The sequence below is a fragment of the Balaenoptera borealis genome, assembly GCF_965194805.1.
Source record: "Balaenoptera borealis genome assembly, chromosome: 12".
Taxonomy (NCBI): domain Eukaryota; kingdom Metazoa; phylum Chordata; class Mammalia; order Artiodactyla; family Balaenopteridae; genus Balaenoptera; species Balaenoptera borealis.
In genome coordinates this window covers 78,671,899-78,690,705 of record NC_138869.1, presented here as the reverse complement: position 1 = coordinate 78,690,705, position 18,807 = coordinate 78,671,899, and the positions used below count along the sequence as shown (strand labels likewise).

Sequence of the window (18,807 nt, the reverse complement as noted above, 5' to 3'; positions counted from 1 at the left end):
CATATATATGTGTTAGCATACAGTATTTGTTTTTCTCTTTCTGACTTACTTCACTCTGTATGACAGACTCTAACTCCATCCACCTCACTACAAATAACTCAATTTTGTTTCTTTTTATGGCTGAGTAATATTCCATTGTATATATGCGCCACATCTTCTTTATCCATTCATCCGATGATGGACACTTAGGTTGCTTCCATGTCCTGGCTATTGTAAATAGACAGAGCATCACTCTATTGAAGAGGCTGTCTTTTCTCCACTGTATATTCTTGCCTCCTTTATCAAAGATAAGGTGACCAAATGTGCACGGGTTTATCTCTGGGCTTTCTGTCCTGTTCCATTGACCTATATTTCTGTTTTTGTGCCAGTACCATACTGTCTTGATTACTGTAGCTTTGTAGGATAGTCTGAACTCCGGGAGCCTGATTCCTCCAGCTCCGTTTTTCTTTCTCAAGATTGCTTTGGATATGCGGGATCTTTTGTGTTTCCATACAAATTGTGAATTTTTTTGTTCTATTTCTGTGAAAAATGCCAGTGGTAGTTTGATAGGGATTGCATTGAATCTGTAGACTGCTTTGGGTAGTAGAGTCATTTTCACAATGTTGATTCTTCCAATCCAAGAACATGGTATATCTCTCCATCTATTTGTATCATCTTTAATTTCTTTCATCAGTGTCTTATAATTTTCTGCATACAGGTCTTTTGTCTCCTTAGGTAGGTTTATTCCTAGGTATTTTATTCTTTTTGTTGCAATGGTAAATGGCAGTGTTTTCTTAATTTCACTTTCAGATTTTTCATCATTAGTGTATAGGAATCATAATCTTGCTTTTCTTATGTCTTAAGATATTTATACTTATTTCATGAAGGGTTATAAAATTCTAAAAATATTGTCAAATTTCACTTTAATAAGATATGAATATATACTAAAGTAAAGGATGGGGGATGGATGTTGAAAAATCAAGCAAGCAATGAGATAAATAATCACATCTAGAAAAACTGTTGGCTTAGGTATTTTTTAAACATCTTTATTGGAGTATAATTGCTTTACAATGTTGTGTTAGTTTCTGCTGTATAACAAAGTGAATCAGCTATATGCATACGTATATCCCCATATCCCCTCCCTCTTTCATCTCCCTCCCACCCTCCCTATCCCACCCCTCTAGGTGGTCACAAAGCAGCAAGCTGATGTCCCTGTGCTATGCAGCTGCTCCCCACTTGCTATCTGTTTTACATTTGGTAGTGTATATATGTCAGTGCTACTCTCTCACTTCGTCCCAGCTTACTCTTCCCCTTCCCTATGTCCTCAAGTCCATTCTCTACGTCTGTGTCTTTATTCCTGTCCTGCTCCTAGGTTCATCAGAACCATTTTTTTTTTAGATACCATATATATGTTAGCATATGGTATTTGTTTTTCTCTTTTTGACTTACTTCACTCTGTATGACAGACTCTAGGTCCATCCACCTCACTATAAATAACTCAATTTCGGTTTTTTTTTTATGGCTGAGCAATATTCCATTGTATATATGTGCCACATCTTCTTTATCCATTCATCTGTCGATGGACACTTAGGTTGTTTCCATGTCCTGGCTATTGTCTTAGGTATTTATTTAATTATTTTAAGTTATTTGTCACTTTGGTTTTCTCAGAGCCATTGCTAATTGAATTCATTTCTTCCTTTGGAAAACAGGTAGATAAAATCATAGAGTTAGAAAGGTTAGTGGTATTAAAAATTGAAGAGTAAGGAGAATTTGCATGTGTTTATGACTGTCTGATTGCCTTAAATGACTGCTCATGGTCAAACTGCTGTACTTTTTTCTCCCTTTGGACAGAGGGTAAATCAGTCTCAACAAATATTGGGTAAGAATGACATAAACAGTATGATGTCTGTGTTTGCGTGTGCTGTCTAGTACCAGGTTAGCTGACTGGAGTGTATGCTAGGGCTCCAGCCTGCTATTCACTCTAATTCCAGTTAGGAGAAATTCCTGGGTATTATAGTAATACCTAGCCTATAAAAGTATAATCAAATAAGTGGTTTTAAGAGAAAAAGGAAACTTTCTTTTGGGGACAGAAAGTCACCCAGGGCCTTCTTACATCAAGCAGTAGTCACAGTGTCCATTCCAAAGTAATATCAATTACCTGAGGTAGAAAATGTTCAAAAAACCAGAAGTAAAAAGAAAAAAAAAAAAGCAGTTACTAGCTCCCAAGACCACAGCAATTACTTAACCACAGTATCCAGAATAATTTAACCACATTAGAGTTTATAGCCAGTGCTAAGTACTGAAAGCAACTCAGCATCCAAGAAGACGCACACAAGGTAGTAAAGAAATGTCTCTTTGTCCTTTTATGTTTAGTTCCTGGATCTTTATGAGCAGATCTGCTTGTGGGCCTTGTGTTCTTCAGGACTGTTCTAGCAGGCTCTCTGTCATGGATTTTTACTAAACTTAACTTCCTTGGCTTCTTTTTCAGACTCTCTCCCCACACCCCAGCTTTAGTGAAGTATTATTGACAAATTGTAAGTTATTTAAAGTGTACAATGTGATGCCTTGATATACATATACATTGTGAAAGGATCTCTTTAATTGAAGAATCCCTTTAATTAAAACTTATTCAGTGCTTCCACTCTGTTCTTAATCAGGGCTTGAAAATTTGAAAACAAGTATTTTAGACTCAAAAGCTGACCCTGTCAGATATACTAAAGAAGAATAATATAGAATTCTGTGATACTTTCCCCAAGTAGAGGCACTATCTTGTTTTGTTTTGTTTTGTTTTTAATGTCTTTTAGGGGGCAATGGAATGTTTCTTGGAAATTATTTCCACATATAGGACAGGAATAAATTTAGCTTTATTGCTCTTCCTCTAATTGTTTTTATTTGTTTATTTCATTCTGTGTTACCTGTTAAAAATTTTTTTTTCTTAATTTCATGATTTTTGCCCAATTTACTCAGTTTAGTAAGATTTAATTTTCTTACAAGAGTTATAAAAGTGATTTTCTTAAAATATAATTTTCTTATAATTCTTGAAGACAGAAGCTTTTGGGATTTAAGGATTATAGCTGCTTGCGTACCCAGAATACATATCTGAAAACACATCTTTAAAATCATTGAATCCAGTCCCCTCCTTTCATTGTGGAGGAACTGAGGTACCCAGAAATGCGACTTGCCCGAGGTTACAGTACTACTTAGCCACAGAGTAGGAACCAGAACCAGGTCATCTAACTTTTAGTCTGATTTCTTTTCATCATAACTGATGGCCTCTTCTTTGCAGCTGATGGCCAGGCTGCAGTGGGACTTTGAGCTGCATTAGTGTAACCTTCCTAATTGGATACTGGCCGTATGAATTGTATCTGTTCATCCTCAGCTCACATCCCTTCTTCAGCTGGTGCTGTTTCTTCTTTGAGTGGAGGAGGCAGTGACTACAACGAGACTCAGCTGGGTTGCTACTCCTCCCGCACGGAGTACCCTGCCTTAGTCCTCAACTGAACAGCGTGGAAAGGCATTATCTCCAAATGAAGGGACAAATTCCCCAGGTGCTTTTTTGGGACTCTAGAACAAAAATAATAGGGTAATTGTTTGAAAGTAAATAGTATACACATTTTATGTATTATTCATTCATTCCCTTAAAAAACGAAAATTTTCTGGCTTTTTTTTTTTTTTTTGATGAAAAATATGTCATGACCTTTTAGTATTAATTAGGCTGATTTCTTTGGTAGAAAATAATTTGGAAAATCCCTGTCTCAGGCAAACTGGGAGTGTCGGTAATGCTAATAATTTGTATATATGTAATTAATCAGAGCAAAAAAGTTTTCTCATTTCAATAAAGAAAATAATGCTTATTTAAAAATATTGTTTGATACATTTTTACCTCCTTTGAAATTTCTCTTTTGTTTTCTACTGTGTTTTTGTACTAATATCACATGTATGTCTGTATGGCTTAAAAAGAGATAAATATACACGTATTGTATATGCTTACTGGAAAAGTTTGTTTTTCTTACAGTTACAGCCATTAAAAGAATTTGGGGTTGACGCTCAACATCATACATCATTAAGGAGTTAATTGCAACTTAAAACAACAATGAAATACCACTACACAGCCATTAGAATGACTAAAATCCCAAACACCCAGTGTTGGAGAGGATGTGGAGCAACAGCAACTCTCCTTCATTGCTGATGGGAATGCAGAATGGCACAGACACTTTGGAAGGCAGCTTGGCAGTTTCTTACAAAACTAAACACACTCTTATTATATGATCCAATAAACACACTCTTTGGTAGTTACCCACATGACTTGAAAAGTTACATCCACACAAAACTTGCATGAATGTTTATAGTCACTTTATTCAGAATTGCTAAAACTGGGAAGCAACTAGTATGTCCTTCAGTAGGCAAATGGAAAAACAAACCATGGTATATCCATACAATGAAATATTATTTAGTAATAAAAAAGAGTTATCAGGCCATGAAGACACGAAGGAATCTTAAATGCATAATGCTAAGTGAAAGAAGCCAATCTGAAGAGGCTACATACCATATGTTTGCAACTCTATGACATTTTGGAAAAGACAAAACTATGGAGACAGTAAAGAGATCAGTTATTGCCAGGGATTGCAAAGGAGGAAGGGATGAATAGGCAGATGCACAGAGGATTTGTAGTGAAACCATTTGTATGATACTATAATAGTGTATACATATCATTATACATCTGTCAAAACCAATAGAGAAACTCATGCAGAGTTACCCTTAATGTAAACTCTGGACTTTAGTTAATAATAACGTATCAATCAATACTGACTCGCTAATACAAAATGTTAATAATAGAGGAAACTGGGCATGGAGGGAGATGAGGGGATATATGAAAACTCTCTGTACTTTCCACTCACTTCTTCTACAACTGCTTTAAAAAATGAAGTCTATTATAATTATTTTAAAAAATAGAATTTGGGGTTGATTTCTTTTCAACAGTTGGTGATAAGTGGATGTAAGAAGAATGGGTCTGTGGGTAGGTACATCATCAGATATATACATTTACATAGGATCTGGAGGTTAGCAAAAGATTCTGATAAAGAATAATGTGTCAGAATTTCCAGAGACATTGAAAGTGTATCACCATACTCAGGAAGCATCTAGGCATAAATTACTGACTAAAGATGTCAAATAGGGGTTCAACAGAGAGCAAGATAGCAGATATCTAGCATCTTCCTTCCTTTTTTTTTAAACACATAGTGACTGTAGTAATATTCAGTGTGTAGTTTTAAAAATTTGTTTTCTGTGTTTTGGAAATGTTTCTGTAACTAGTTCTTACTCTGTTTTGCTCTGTACTTTCTATTAACAGATTTTTCTTTTTACTTTAATAGATGTCTAGGTAAAGGCTATCTCCCAATTTTAGACCGTGTTAGGCTTACACATAGCATACAAAATACTGAAAGGCTTAGTGGTAAGTTCTGCAGAATTTTTGGAACAGTATCCCATGGTTTCGTTCAGCATACATCCTCTTCTAAGTGTATGGAATAAGAAGTATAACTTCACCTCATGAATAGTCTTGTTTATTTCATACTTTCATTATGCACTTGACAAGGGAATTGCAGAGTCAGCTGCCCTAGTGATCACTGAAACATTTGATCCTGGAATTGAATAAAACCAATCCTGTTTGAGTGAGAGGATAGGGTATAAGTGGCTGTGCCACTGTCTTGATTAAGTGGAGTCCAGCAAGAATGCTCTCTCTGGACTTACTTGTTGTGACCATGGTTATCAAAGTTACATGATAACTAAAATAGCGTCTTGTGAGTTATAGCAGTGAAGCTACTGCAGAAGACCAGGGGAGGGACAACTTTTTCAGGAACGTTTCCTAAAAGACCTTTAGTGGAAGCTGGTCCAGCAGTACTGACGTTGTTTTAGGCATCTAGGCAGTATGTGAAGGAATTGAGCATCAGACCTTTTTGGTTGGGAATAGACCCAAGACAAGTCAGTCAAGGCATCAGTGAGTAGTAAGATAGGTGTTTAATGGGGGGGGGGGGAATCAAAAGATATGTATAAGTACCAATTACTTGGATTTTGTCTTTAAGTGACTTAAAAATATTATAAACATTGCAGAGCAAAAAGAGGTGACTATGGCTAGGTACAGTGGCTTTCATTTCTATTTTCCAGAAACCATTAAGACAGTATCTAGCTTTCTGCATGTGGGAAAAAAAACTTAGCAGAAGTAATATGAGAAAAAATGCAAATTAAAGCTGAAGAACTAACAACCCTGAAAATTAAAATAATATACTCATCACAATCCCATCCCTATTTATATCTTTAGCTGGTTTTAAGTACTCTACATGTTTATGTTAATGATGATTATTTTTAGTAGAAAAGTATATAAAAGCTTGAGGTAAAACTTGGTAATTATTTGTACGTTTTATTAATATAAGAAGTATTTTAAAATATTCTTTTTACTAGAGATGTGAATTGCATTCATTATTTTATCTTTGAGTCAATTATTTCCCTTTGATAACTTTGTACTTTTTCTTTGGTGTGATTTAAATTAACTTAAAATAATGGAAGAGAAACTTTGTTCCAGCAGTCCAAAGAATTAAATATTGAATATGTCAGTGAACATAACAGAAGATTTTTGCCATTGTGGAGTTTACTCTCTAATGGGGACTTTTTATTCTCTTTCTGTTCTGTTGGTTTATTTGTTTGTCCTTGCACCAGTAGCACACTACCTTAATTACTATGGCTTTATAATAAGTCTTGTAGGAAATCTCCTTCTACTTTGTACTTCAAAAGTGTCTTGACTATTCTTGGCTCTTGACTCTCTCACATAAAGTTTAGAGCCAATTTATATATTTTTAATTGCATTTTCTATCTTTGTGTGCTGTTTTCCCCAACTTTATTGAGATACGATTGATATTGTATAAGTTTAAGGAGTACATATGTTGATTTGATTTACTTGTTTATTACAAAATGATTACCACCATAGCTTTAGCTCACACCTTCATCACGTCACACAGTTACCATTTCATTTTTGCGGTGAGAACATTTATGACTTACTCTCTTATCAACTTTTAAGTGTATAATATAGTACTGTTAACTATGATCACTGTGCTGTATGTAACATTCCCAGAACTAATTCATCTTCTAACTGGAAGTTTGTACCCTTTAAGCATCATCTCCCTGTTTCCCCCACTCCCAGCCCCTGGTAACCACCACTCTGCTGTCTGTTTCAGTGAGTTCTGCCTTTGTGTTGATGATATTTAGATTGCTCTTATAGTTGAAAAACTTGCTGGCTTCCTTTATTAATTGAAATAATTTGTCTCCCCATTATTTTTAGTTTTCTGTGTAGATACTCAGATTATATGTGAATAAGAACAGTTTAGCTTTTTCTTTTCAATACTTATATAGGTTAAACCTTTTCTTGCCTTATGTTGTCGCTGTAATCTTAAGTATTGTATTGACTAAAAGTGGTGATAGTGGGAATCCTTATATTGGTCTGAATTTCAAAAGGTTTGAATGCTTCTGAGTATGTTGTTCCCTATATGGTTTTTGGTAGATTCTCTTCATCAGATTAAAGAAAATCTTTTTAATCGTACTTTGCTAAAATTTTTGTCGTGAATGGTTGTTTAGTGATTTTCCTACGTCTATGGATATGATCATATAGTTTTTCTATTTTAATATTTTATGTAGTTAATTATATTAATAGATTTATGTTTTACTCTTGCTTTCCTGGCAGCCAAAAAAAGTATACCCAGCAAAGTTATCCTTCAGAATTGAAAGAGAGATAAAGAATTTTCCAGACAAGTGAAAGTTGAAGGAGTTCATAACCACTAGACTAGCCTATAAGAAATGTTAAAGGGACTTCTTTGAACTGAAATGAAAGGATGCTAGTCAGTAATAGTAAAATGTATAAAAGTACAAATTCCACTGCTTAAATTCAGAATACACAAATGTTTTAATGGTGGGTAAATCAGTTACACGTCTAGTATGAAGGTTATAAGACCAAAGTAGTAAAAATAATCACAACTACAATAATTTGTTAATGATACACAAGGTAAAAGATGTACATTGTGAAATCAACAACATAAAATGTGATGGGGGGAGGGTAAAACTACAGTATGGAAATCTGAGAAGCAGTAGAGCTGATGGTGTCCCAAAATGAGTTCAAAGGCAGTCAAAGACCAATGTCCCAGCTTGAAGATAGGCATAGGGTGAATTCTCCCTTACTCCTCCTCTTGTTCTGTTCAGGCCTTCAATAGATTGGATGAGGCACACCCACATTGGAGAGGGTAATCTGCCTTACCCAGTTTACGGATTCAAATGTTACCTTCACGCATAAATACCTTCAAATACATATCAAACTAATGTTAACCACCCCATGGCCCAGTCAAACTGAGCCATAAAATTAACCATCACCCATATCAACTTGGGCACCCATATCTCCTTAAACTATACTTAGTCTCCAAATAAAGACAATAACAAGGTCATAGTTCTGCCTAACGTGATACAGTTATCCAGCACACAACTGAAAATGCGCTATAACCCCTTCCCCACAAGATGAGGTTAAGTCCTTGAGTGACGTTTATACTTCTCCTTGGTGTTCCTAGCTTAAATACTATGATATAAAATGAATAACAATTAAATACTGTAAGGCCAATACATTTTATGTTACATGATGAGGGAATAAGAGAGGGAAGGAAACAGATATTTCCCCAACACTCACATTCACACACACACACACAAACGTATTCATAACAAAAGAAGGGAATACTCATGACCGTTAACAACCCTCTTTCTATAACTGGTCATGTGGTTGTAGCTGGTATTAATAACTACCTTCTTCCACTACGTAATCTGTATTCCCCTGCCTTCAGCAAGCACCTCAGCTGGTTGTGTTTCTTTAACTGGTGGAGTGACCCAGACCTTCATTCTTGAAGGATCTGAGCTATTAGTAGTCCTTCCTCGATTGGGTTGTAGTTTTCCATTGACCTTAATCACAGGGCATGGTAATACTATGAGACGTCCTAAGGGATCTCCTATATTCCAGAAATACTCTTTCTTACCTCCACTGTGGAGCACCAGTCTATTTTCCACTGGGTAGTCAGTATCACTCACCCCAGCCAACACAGTAACTCCTTCTTTGCTTGTTGATTCAGAAGCATGTGGAATCCACAGTGACTCAGCTGCAGTCTTAAGTTTCATTTCAATGGAATAATTGTGTCAATGGCATAAATGTGAAAGCATTCCTCCCTCTGGAATTAAGACCTCTAGGCCAGCAAATCATAAGGCCATGGGAACAGAAAGCAACAATTTTGCTAGTGGGTCTCTAGGAGTAATAATGAGTGGTGCCTCTCCCATTCTATCCCTTGATTCCTAGACCTCCTGTGAATTCTATGTGTGGGAGAAGCAGCACCATATATTGGATGCTGGTTCTAGACTGTATAGTCTTCTGGAAAACCTTGCCCCAGATCTACAAGGTATTACCAACTTGCTGGCACTGTAACTCAGTCTTCAAAAGGCCATTTCATCATTCCGTCAAACCAGCTGCTTCATGATGGTGGGGAACATGTTAAGAATAGTGAATTCCATAAGTGTGGGCCCAGTGTAGCCCTTCTCTTGCTGTTAAGTGAGTGTCTTGATCAGAATCAATGCTGTATAGAATATTATGACAGTGGATAGGCATTCTCTGAGTCCACAGATGGTAATTTTTGCAGAAGCATTGCATGCAGGGATGCCAGTTCCATATCCAGAGTGTCTATTCCAGTAAGAATAATACACTTCCACTGCCATGATGGAAGTGGTCTAATGGCATCAACCTGTTACCAGGTAGCTAACTGATCACCCTGGGGAATGGTACCATATAGGGAACTCAGTGTTGATCTCTGCTGCTGACAGATGGACACTCAGCAGTGGCCTTGGTGAGTGGAAGTCCATCCTTCCCACCACGGCCACCTTGTTCATAAGCCCATTGGGCAGTGATGGGGTGATTCGGGAAAAGCTGATGGTATCCACTTGATTGTTAAAATCTTCCTTTGCTGAGGTCACCTATGAGCATTCACACAAGACACAGATATCTTCATTTTTTTTTTAGTTTTTTTTAAATTGAAATATAGTTGACGTCTTCAAGTTGTTGTTTTTCCTGTTTAGAGACATCTGTCTACCTCTTCCCCAAATTTACCAATTTCCCAAACATACTCCTTCCATGTCCCTTTCCATTAGCCACTCATTGCTCATAGCCCATGAATCAGTATAAAATTACACATCTAACTATTTCTTCCTTCAAGTAAACAACTAAGAGCACTGCTGTAAGTTCTGTGCACTGGGAGGATTTCCCTTTACCACTGTCTTTCAGGGGTGTTCCAGAAGGGGACTATAGCACTACAGCTGTTCAGTTTCGGGTGGTGTCTACATATCATGCACATTTCCACAGTGGCTGCACCATTTTGCATTCCCACCAGCAATGTACAGCATTTTCAATTTCTCCATATCCTAGCCAACACTTACTATTTTCCATTTTGTTGATAATAGCCATTCTTATGGGTTTGAAGTGGTATCTCCATGTTTTTTTTCATTTGCATTTCCCGAATGGCTAATGATTTTGAGCATCTTTTCATTTGAAATTTGCCATTTGTTTATTTTCATTGGAGAAATATCTATTCAAGTCTATAGCCCATTTTTAAGTTGGGTTTTTTTTTTTTTTTGCGTTGTGGGCGTTCTTTGTATATGCTGGTTATTTATCTGATATATGAGTTTCAAACATTTTTTTTCCCATTCTGTGGGTTATTTTTTCTCTCAATAGTGTTCTTTGATTTATAAAAGGTTTTAATTTTGATGAAGTCCAATTTATTTTTTTCTTTTGTTGCCTGTGCTTTTGGTGTCACACTTAAGAAACCTTTGCCAAATCCAAGGTCATGAAGATCTCCTCTTCTGTTTTATTCTAAGAGTTTTATAGTTTTAGGTCTTTGATCTATTTTGAGTTTATTTTAATATATGGTACAAGGTAAGAGTCCAACTTCATTCTTTTGCATGTGGACATCTTGTTTCCCTGCACCAATTGTTGAAAAGACTGTCCAGATTGGGTGCTCTTGCCACCCTTATTGAAAATCAGTTGACCATTATATGTTTATTACTAGACTCTCTGTTCTTTTCCTATAGTCTGTTTGTGCCAGTACCACATTTTTTTCTCTTTCACTCAGCCTGGGGTAAGACAGGCAAAGTGCCTTCCTTGGAGTGGTATTTTCCTAGTTCACACACTGAAAGTATCACCATCTGGGTGTTGCTTTTCTCAGCTTCAGAGTAGTTTCCTCAAACTGACCTCATACCTCTCTTGAGGTCCCAGCCCTCTTTCCTATACCTTGAAAACTGTGCTGGTTGAAATCCAGGCTATAGGCTACTATAAAGAAGTAGATGCTTTCAGAATAAATTTTGGCTCCAGGGCTCTCTTATCCTGTGAAACTGTTTTCTCATTTTCTCTGACTTCTTTTTTGTTTTCTCTCCTGCTGGTTAAAGCATGCTTTAAATATAAGTCTTTAATATATTACTGTATATTTTCAAATGTTCTTTACCAGGACCATCTAGTCCACAATATGAAAATTGAGAAGAGGACTTTTAAGATCAGCTTTGTCATCCATTCTTGATAATCTGCTTGTATATAATTTGAAATAATAGTTTACACCATTTACATGCATTTTTCTTAGCAGTTTTCATTTTAATTACATCACATGCTTTTTTAGTTTTCTATGTGGCTATTATTGTGTTACTGTACGGTTGTCCCTCAGTGTCTGAGGGAGATTGGTTCTAAGAACCCCCTGCAGATACCCAAATCGTCAGATGCTCAAGCCCCTTATATAAAATGACATAGCATTTACTATATAACCTATGCACATCTTTCCACATACTTTTTTTTAATTTAATAAACAGAATTATTATTTGTAGTATTTACACACATAGTCTTCCATGGTAATGTTAAAGTTACCATTTTCTTCAAATGCCTCTCAAAATAACACACTTTGCCTTCCTAAGTGAATCTTGGACAAGGAAATTCAGTGAAAGTGATCTACTCATGACTGTGTCCCATGTCTCTTCTTTTTTCTTTTTTGTTTTTAACACCTTTATTGGAGTATAATGCTTTACAATGGTGTGTTAGTTTCTGCTGTATGACAAAGTGAATCAGCTTTATGTGTACATATATCCCCATATCTCCTCCCTCTTGTGTCTCCCTCCCACCCTCCCTATCCCACTCCTCTAGGTGGACACAAAGCACCGAGCTGATCTCCCTGTGCTATGTGGCTGCTTTCCACTAGCTATCTATTTTACATTTGGTAGTGTATATGTGTCCATGCCACTCTCTCACTTCGTCCCAGCTTACCCTTCCCCCTCCCTGTGTCCTCAAGTCCATTCTCTACGTCTGCATCTTTATTCCTGTCCTGCCCCTAGGTTCTTCAGAACCATTTTATTTTTTTTTTAGATTCCATATATATGTGTTAGCATGCGGTATTTGTTTTTCTCTTTCTGACTTACTTCACTCTGTATGACAGTTTCTAGGTCCATCCACTTCACTACAAATAACTCAGTTTCATTTCTTTTTATGGCTGAGTAATATTCCATTGTATATATGTGCCACATCTTCTTTATCCATTCATTTGTTGATGACACTTAGGTTGCTTCCATGTCCTGGCTATTGTAAATAGGGCTGCAATGAACATTGGGGTGCATGTGTCTTTTTGAATTATGGTTTTCTCAGAGTATATGCCCAGCAGTGGAATTGCTGGGTCATATGGTAGTTCTATTTTTAGTTTTTTAAGGAACCTCCATACTGTTCTCCATAGTGGCTGTATCAATTTACGTTCCCACCAACAATGCAAGAGGGTTCCCTTTTCTCCACACCCTCTCCAGCATTTATTGTTTCTAGATTTTTTGATGATGGCCATTCTGACCGGTGTGAGGTGATACCTAATTGTAGTTTTGATTTGCATTTCTCTAATGATTAGTGATGTTGAGCATCCTTTCATGTGTTTATTGTCAATCTGTATATCTTCTTCGGGGAAATTTCCATATACTTTAAATTGTCCCTAGATTACTTATAATACCTCATACAAAGTAAATGCCATGTAAATAATTATAAATACAATGTAAATGATATGTGAATTGTTGCTACCACATGGCAAAATCAAGTTTTGCTATTCAGAACTTTCTGTTTTTTTTTTTTATTTCGAATATTTTCAACTGGTGGTTGGTTGAATCAGAGGAACCTGCAGAACCTGAAGATATGAAGGGCCAGCTGTATTGGTTATTTGGATATGGTAACAGTTTTCTGGTTGCCAATATTATGAAGTGGTTGTCTTTAAAATTTTGCATTTTGAAATAGTAAATGCCCTCAAAAATGCCTACACAAATCAAGAAATAACATTGATGACACTGCACTTTTCTCTGGAAGTTTCAGCTTATGTAGGAAAGATGCAATTCTTTGTCCATAGAAAATTGTATACGTGCTCTGTCATTTGAGAGGACAATTTGTACTTTATTAAACAGTATTATGATAAATATTTTTCACTTTTGCCTTTCTTAGTTTTACAGTCCTTAATAATTGGTATGTTTGATTTTCTTTGCAGGTTTTCTCTAGGTGATTCTAGGAGGCCTCTTCATGAAACAGCAGTTTTGGTAGAAGATGTAGTACACACTCAGTTAATTAACCTGGTAAGAGCATATAATCTTATTTGGTATCTCTCCTCTGCATTCCGCTTATATTGGCATCACAACCCAAGATATTTTTAAGAATTTTTTTTTTTTACATTTTTTTACATTTGGAATTCTTTGTCAGCTCTATTGAAGTATAATTTTCATGTAACAAAATTTCACCAGTGCATGACTTCTGACAGATGAATATTGTCATGTGACTAGCAACGCAATCATTATATAGAAATATTTCCATCATCCAAAAACATCCCTTTGTACTCTGTGTAATCAGTCTTTTCTCCAGCTCCTGACCTTGGTTAACACTGATCTGTTTTTTATCATTATATCAGTATAGTTTTTTCAGAACGTTTAAAAAAAACTTCTATTCTGAATTTTAGATGTCTGGAAAGAGAATTGCACAAATATCACAGAGAATTCTCATATACAATTCACATTCCTCTGTTAACATCTTGCATAACCATAGTACAATTATCAAAACCAGGAATAACATTGGTACAATACTGTTAATAAAATTACCAACCTTATATGTATTTCATCAGTTTTCCCATTAATGTCCCTTTTCTGTTCCAGGAGCTAATCCAGGATAACACACTGTAGTGAGCTGTCATGTCTTTGTGGTCTTCTATCTGTGGTAGTTCCTCAGTCTTGCTTTAAAGTCTTTCATGACCTTGACATTTTTGAAAAGTACTAGACAATTATTCTGTAAAATGCTCTTCTTTGTCAATTGGTCTAATGTTTTCTTATGGTTAGAATGTGGCTATGCCTTTTTGGCAAGAATACCACAGAAGTGATGGGCTTTTCTCACTGTATCATATCAGTGGGTTCATGTTGTTGATGTGTTGTTTGTGATCTTAAATTAACCTTGATAACTTGGGTAAAGTGGTATATGCTAAATTTTTCCACTATAATGAAGTTTTTTTTTTTTTTTTCATTTTGTTGTTAATAAATGTCTTGTGGGAGATATTTTGTGACTATGCAAATACTGTTTCTCTGCAAAATTTTGCCTATTAATTTTAACATTCATCAGTGGGTGTAGTCTGAGACAGTTATTACTGTGGTATTTGCATAGTAATGATTTTCTATTTTCTTCTTTCCTTTTATCTTTTTTAATTGCAGTTATTCTGAAAGGAATAGCTATTCTTTATCACCATTTATTTATTAAATTTTTAATGTACATATGTACGGACTAATGTGTATTTAAATTTTATTCTTTGGTTCATTATGCAGTAATATTATTATTTATTTTTATTTCTCAAGTTGTTTCAGTGTTGGCCACTAGGAACGCTTTCGTGTCCTTTCCTCATTTTTCTCTCAAGTTTTTGGTCCTGTGTCTCATAAATATTAGGTATATCAGTCCTTTGTTTGTGGCATATGATACAAATATTTTCTTCTTCTGTGTCAGTTACAGTTATCTTTTGACTTTGTTTTTATGAGCTTTTGGGGGGCATACAAGTATTTTTATTTTAATGTAGTCAAATGCATCAATCTTTTATTTCCTTTGGATTTTGAGTTATAGTTAGGAACACTTCTCTTATACTGAGTTTAAAGAGAAATTCATCCATATTGTCTTCTAGTATCTGTATGGTTTCATTTTTAACATTTAGATTCCTAACCATTTGTGGTTTATTCTTGTTATTGTGTGAGATATGGATCTAACTATAGATTTTTCCAAATGACTACCCAATTATACCATCATCATTTATTAAAAAGTATCTACTTTCCCTAATGATTTGAGATGCCTCCTTTATCATTACTAAATTAGCATATGTATTGGGGTCTATTTCTGATTTTATATTCTATACCAGTGGTTTATTTGTCTACACATGTGCTAATACAACATTTTTAATTATATAGGTTTTATGGTATATCTTAAAGATTGTTACAGCTGGACGCCCCTTCTAATTTTTCTCAGTGTGTTCCTGATTATTCTTATATGTTTATTTTTCCATGTGAACATTAGTATTGAATTTTCTAGCTCCATAAAATAACTTGCTGGTATTTTTATGGGGATTGTGTGAATTTATAAATCAATTTAAAGAGAACTGCATCTTAATGTTGAGTCAGTCTAAGAAAAAGGAATGTCTACATTTTTTCAAGACTATTTTTGTGTCTTTCATGAGTGTTTTAACATTTCTTTTTATAGGCTTCATGTATTTCTTGTTAGATATATTCCTAAGTATTTAACCTTCTTATTTGCTATTGCAAATAGGCTTTCTGTATAATTACATAATGGCTGAAAACGTCTGGAATTTACTAAAATACGTAAATCTATAGATATAAGTAGCTGAGCAAACTCCAAAAAGGATAAGCCCAAAGAAATGCATGTTCAAACTGCTGACTATGAACGGCATAATATAAATTTTAAAAGCACCCAGATTGGGCTTCCCTGGTGGTGCAGTGGTTAAGAATCCGCCTGCCAATGCAGGGGACATGGGTTCAAGCCCTGGGCCGGGAAGATCCCACATGCCGCGGAGCAACTAAGCCCGTGAGCCACAACTACTGAGCCCATGTGCCACAACTACTGAAGCCTGCGTGCCTAGAGCCTGTGCTCTGCAACAAGAGAAGCCACCTTAATGAGAAGCCCGTGCACCGCAACGAAGAGTAGCCTCCTCAGCTCGCTACCACTAAAAAGAAAGCCCGTGCGCAGCAACGAAGACCCAAGGCAGACAAAAATAAATAAATAGATAAATAAATTAAAAAAAAAAAAAAAAGCACCCAGATTTATTACCATAGGGGAACAATGATTTGAACGACAGCAGAATTTTCATGAAAATATGGAGACTAGAAGGAAATAGCACAACAGTTTTAAAGTACTGGATTCCCTTTTCTCCACATCCTCACCAGCACTTGTTATCTCATGTCTTTTTCATAATAGCCATTCTAACAAGTGTTGGCCTAAAACATACACGTAGATCAGTGGAACAGAATAAGAGCCCTGAAATAACCCACATATATGGTCAATTAATTTACGAGAAAGCAGTCAAAATTGGAGAGCCACATGCAACAGAATGAAACTAGATGCTCTTTTACACTGTACACAAAAATTAACTCAAAGTGGATTAAAGACTTAAATGTAAGACCTACAACCATGAAATGCCTAGAAGAAAACATAAGCACTAAGCTCCTTGACATAGGTCTTGGCGATGATTTTTTGAATCTGACCCCAAAAACAAAAGCAAAAATAAACAAGTGAGACTACATCAAACTAAAAAGCTTGTGCACAGCAAAGGAAACCATCAACAAAATGAAAAGGTAACCTACTGAATGGAGGAAAATGTTTGCAAATCATATATCTGATAAGGGGCTAATATTCAAAATATATGAAGAAGTCATACAACTCAATAGCAAAAAATAAACAATTAATAAATGGGCAGATGATCTGAATAGACACTTTTCCAAAGAAGACAGACAGCTGGCCAACATGTACCTGAAAAGATACTCACCATCATTAACCATCAGGGAAATGCAAATCAAAACCAAATGAGATATCACCTCACACTTGTCAGAATGACTGTTATCAAAAAGACTAAAAATAACAAGTGTTGGTGAGGATGTGGAATAAGGGAACCCTTGTGCGTTGTTGGATTGTGCATTTGTGCAGCCACTGTGGAAAGCAGTATGGAGGTTTCTCAGAAAATTAAAAACAGAACTGCCATATCATCCAGCAGTTCCAATTCTGGGTATTTATCCAAAGAAATGAAAATACTAACTCAAAAAGATGTGTGCATGCCCATGTTCGTGGCAGCATTATTTGTAGTAGCCAAGATACGGAAACAACCTAAGTGTCCATCTATGGATGAATGGGTAAAGAAATTGTGGTATAACTATGCAATGGAATATTATTGAGCCATAAGAAATAATGAAACCTTGCCATTTGCAATACCATGAATGGACCTCAAGGATATTATGCCAAGTGAAGTAAGACAGACATAGAAAGACAAATACCGTATGAGCCCTTTTATATGTGGAATCTAAAAGAAAAACAAATCAACTTCGTAGAAACAGAGAAACAGATTGGTGGTTGCCAGAGGCAGGAGGTGGAGTGGGATGAACTGTTTTTTTAGTTTAAATAAATTGAATTAAAAATTTTTTTTAAATAAATTAATTTTTAAACATTATGATAACTGGTAATGCTGATATTCACAGGGAGAGATGGGGGTTTTGACAAGAGGTATCTAGCCTGGAATTCTTCTTGTTTTTGTATATACGTGTCTATATAAAAATATATGTTAAATCTTTCATAGGATTCAACATATATTTATTAAATTTAATTGAGGAAAGTAAGCATCAGAATAGAGGTAAAAAACTCTTGACCTATGCATAGATGTAGCATAGAATCTGGTTTTACTTGTACTATATTAAGATACAAATTTAGTTGCCAACATTTTAAAATTAGATCACTTTTACATAAAAACTTAGGATTTCTGGCTATTCTTGAAAGATTAAAATTGGAATGTTTGACAGCATAGGTATGACTTTTAAAATGGAAATCTGAGCTCAGGAGCCACTTCTACCTGGTTTTTACCAGGTCGACTTCATTTGCTTAACCAGGAAGGTATTCAGTGTTAATGGATTTATATAGCACATTGTTGCCATATTTCCCATATCCGTCTTCAATTTCAATTTTTCAAGAAAACATACTTTTTAATTTTGGAAGGAAATGATGTTTTTTAAAGGAATTTTAGTTTTCCTCAAAAGCTGTGGAAACAGTGTTATGTATGTCACAGAAGTTCATAGACAAATATAATAAGGAAGTTGTTTTTATGTGATATACTTTTTCCCCCTATGACTTTGCTCTGTTAATGCTAGAGTGATCTGTCAAAGTGCTTTGATAGTGTACTATCAAAGGGAATACATAACTTATAGAAGAAATAAGAAGCATTTAGATTCTTGCTACAGCCTATTTAGAAGAGAAGAATGTGATTCCACTCTTACAAGCTCTGTGGTGCTGTGTCTCCTGTTCAAAAAGCACCTTTAAGTACTGGGGTAGTGAGCTAGAACTTCAGTTGAGTCATTCTTTCCTCAACTGCCGGCCCTTAATACCTTAATCTAAAACTTTAAAGGGGAAGAAAATCCATTCTTCAGTCTCTTGGATCATTTTGGCAGCGGTTGCGTGTTGTTTCATTTGGGAAGAGGTTT

The 18,807-nt window shown here is 35.6% G+C and overlaps 1 protein-coding gene across 10 annotated transcripts in view; it reads left to right on the top strand.

Annotated features, from left to right (window-relative positions):
• The window catches only part of SUPT3H (SPT3 homolog, SAGA and STAGA complex component), a 441,526-nt gene that overhangs the window by 204,154 nt on the left and 218,565 nt on the right, over nucleotides 1–18,807 (top strand). For all 10 annotated transcript variants that reach the window (XM_082347635.1, XM_082347640.1, XM_082347634.1 and 7 more), the window contains exon 3: nucleotides 13,584–13,668. In XM_082347635.1, coding sequence (XP_082203761.1) covers nucleotides 13,584–13,668 — 85 coding nt within the window. The remainder of the gene's footprint in view (nucleotides 1–13,583; nucleotides 13,669–18,807) is intronic.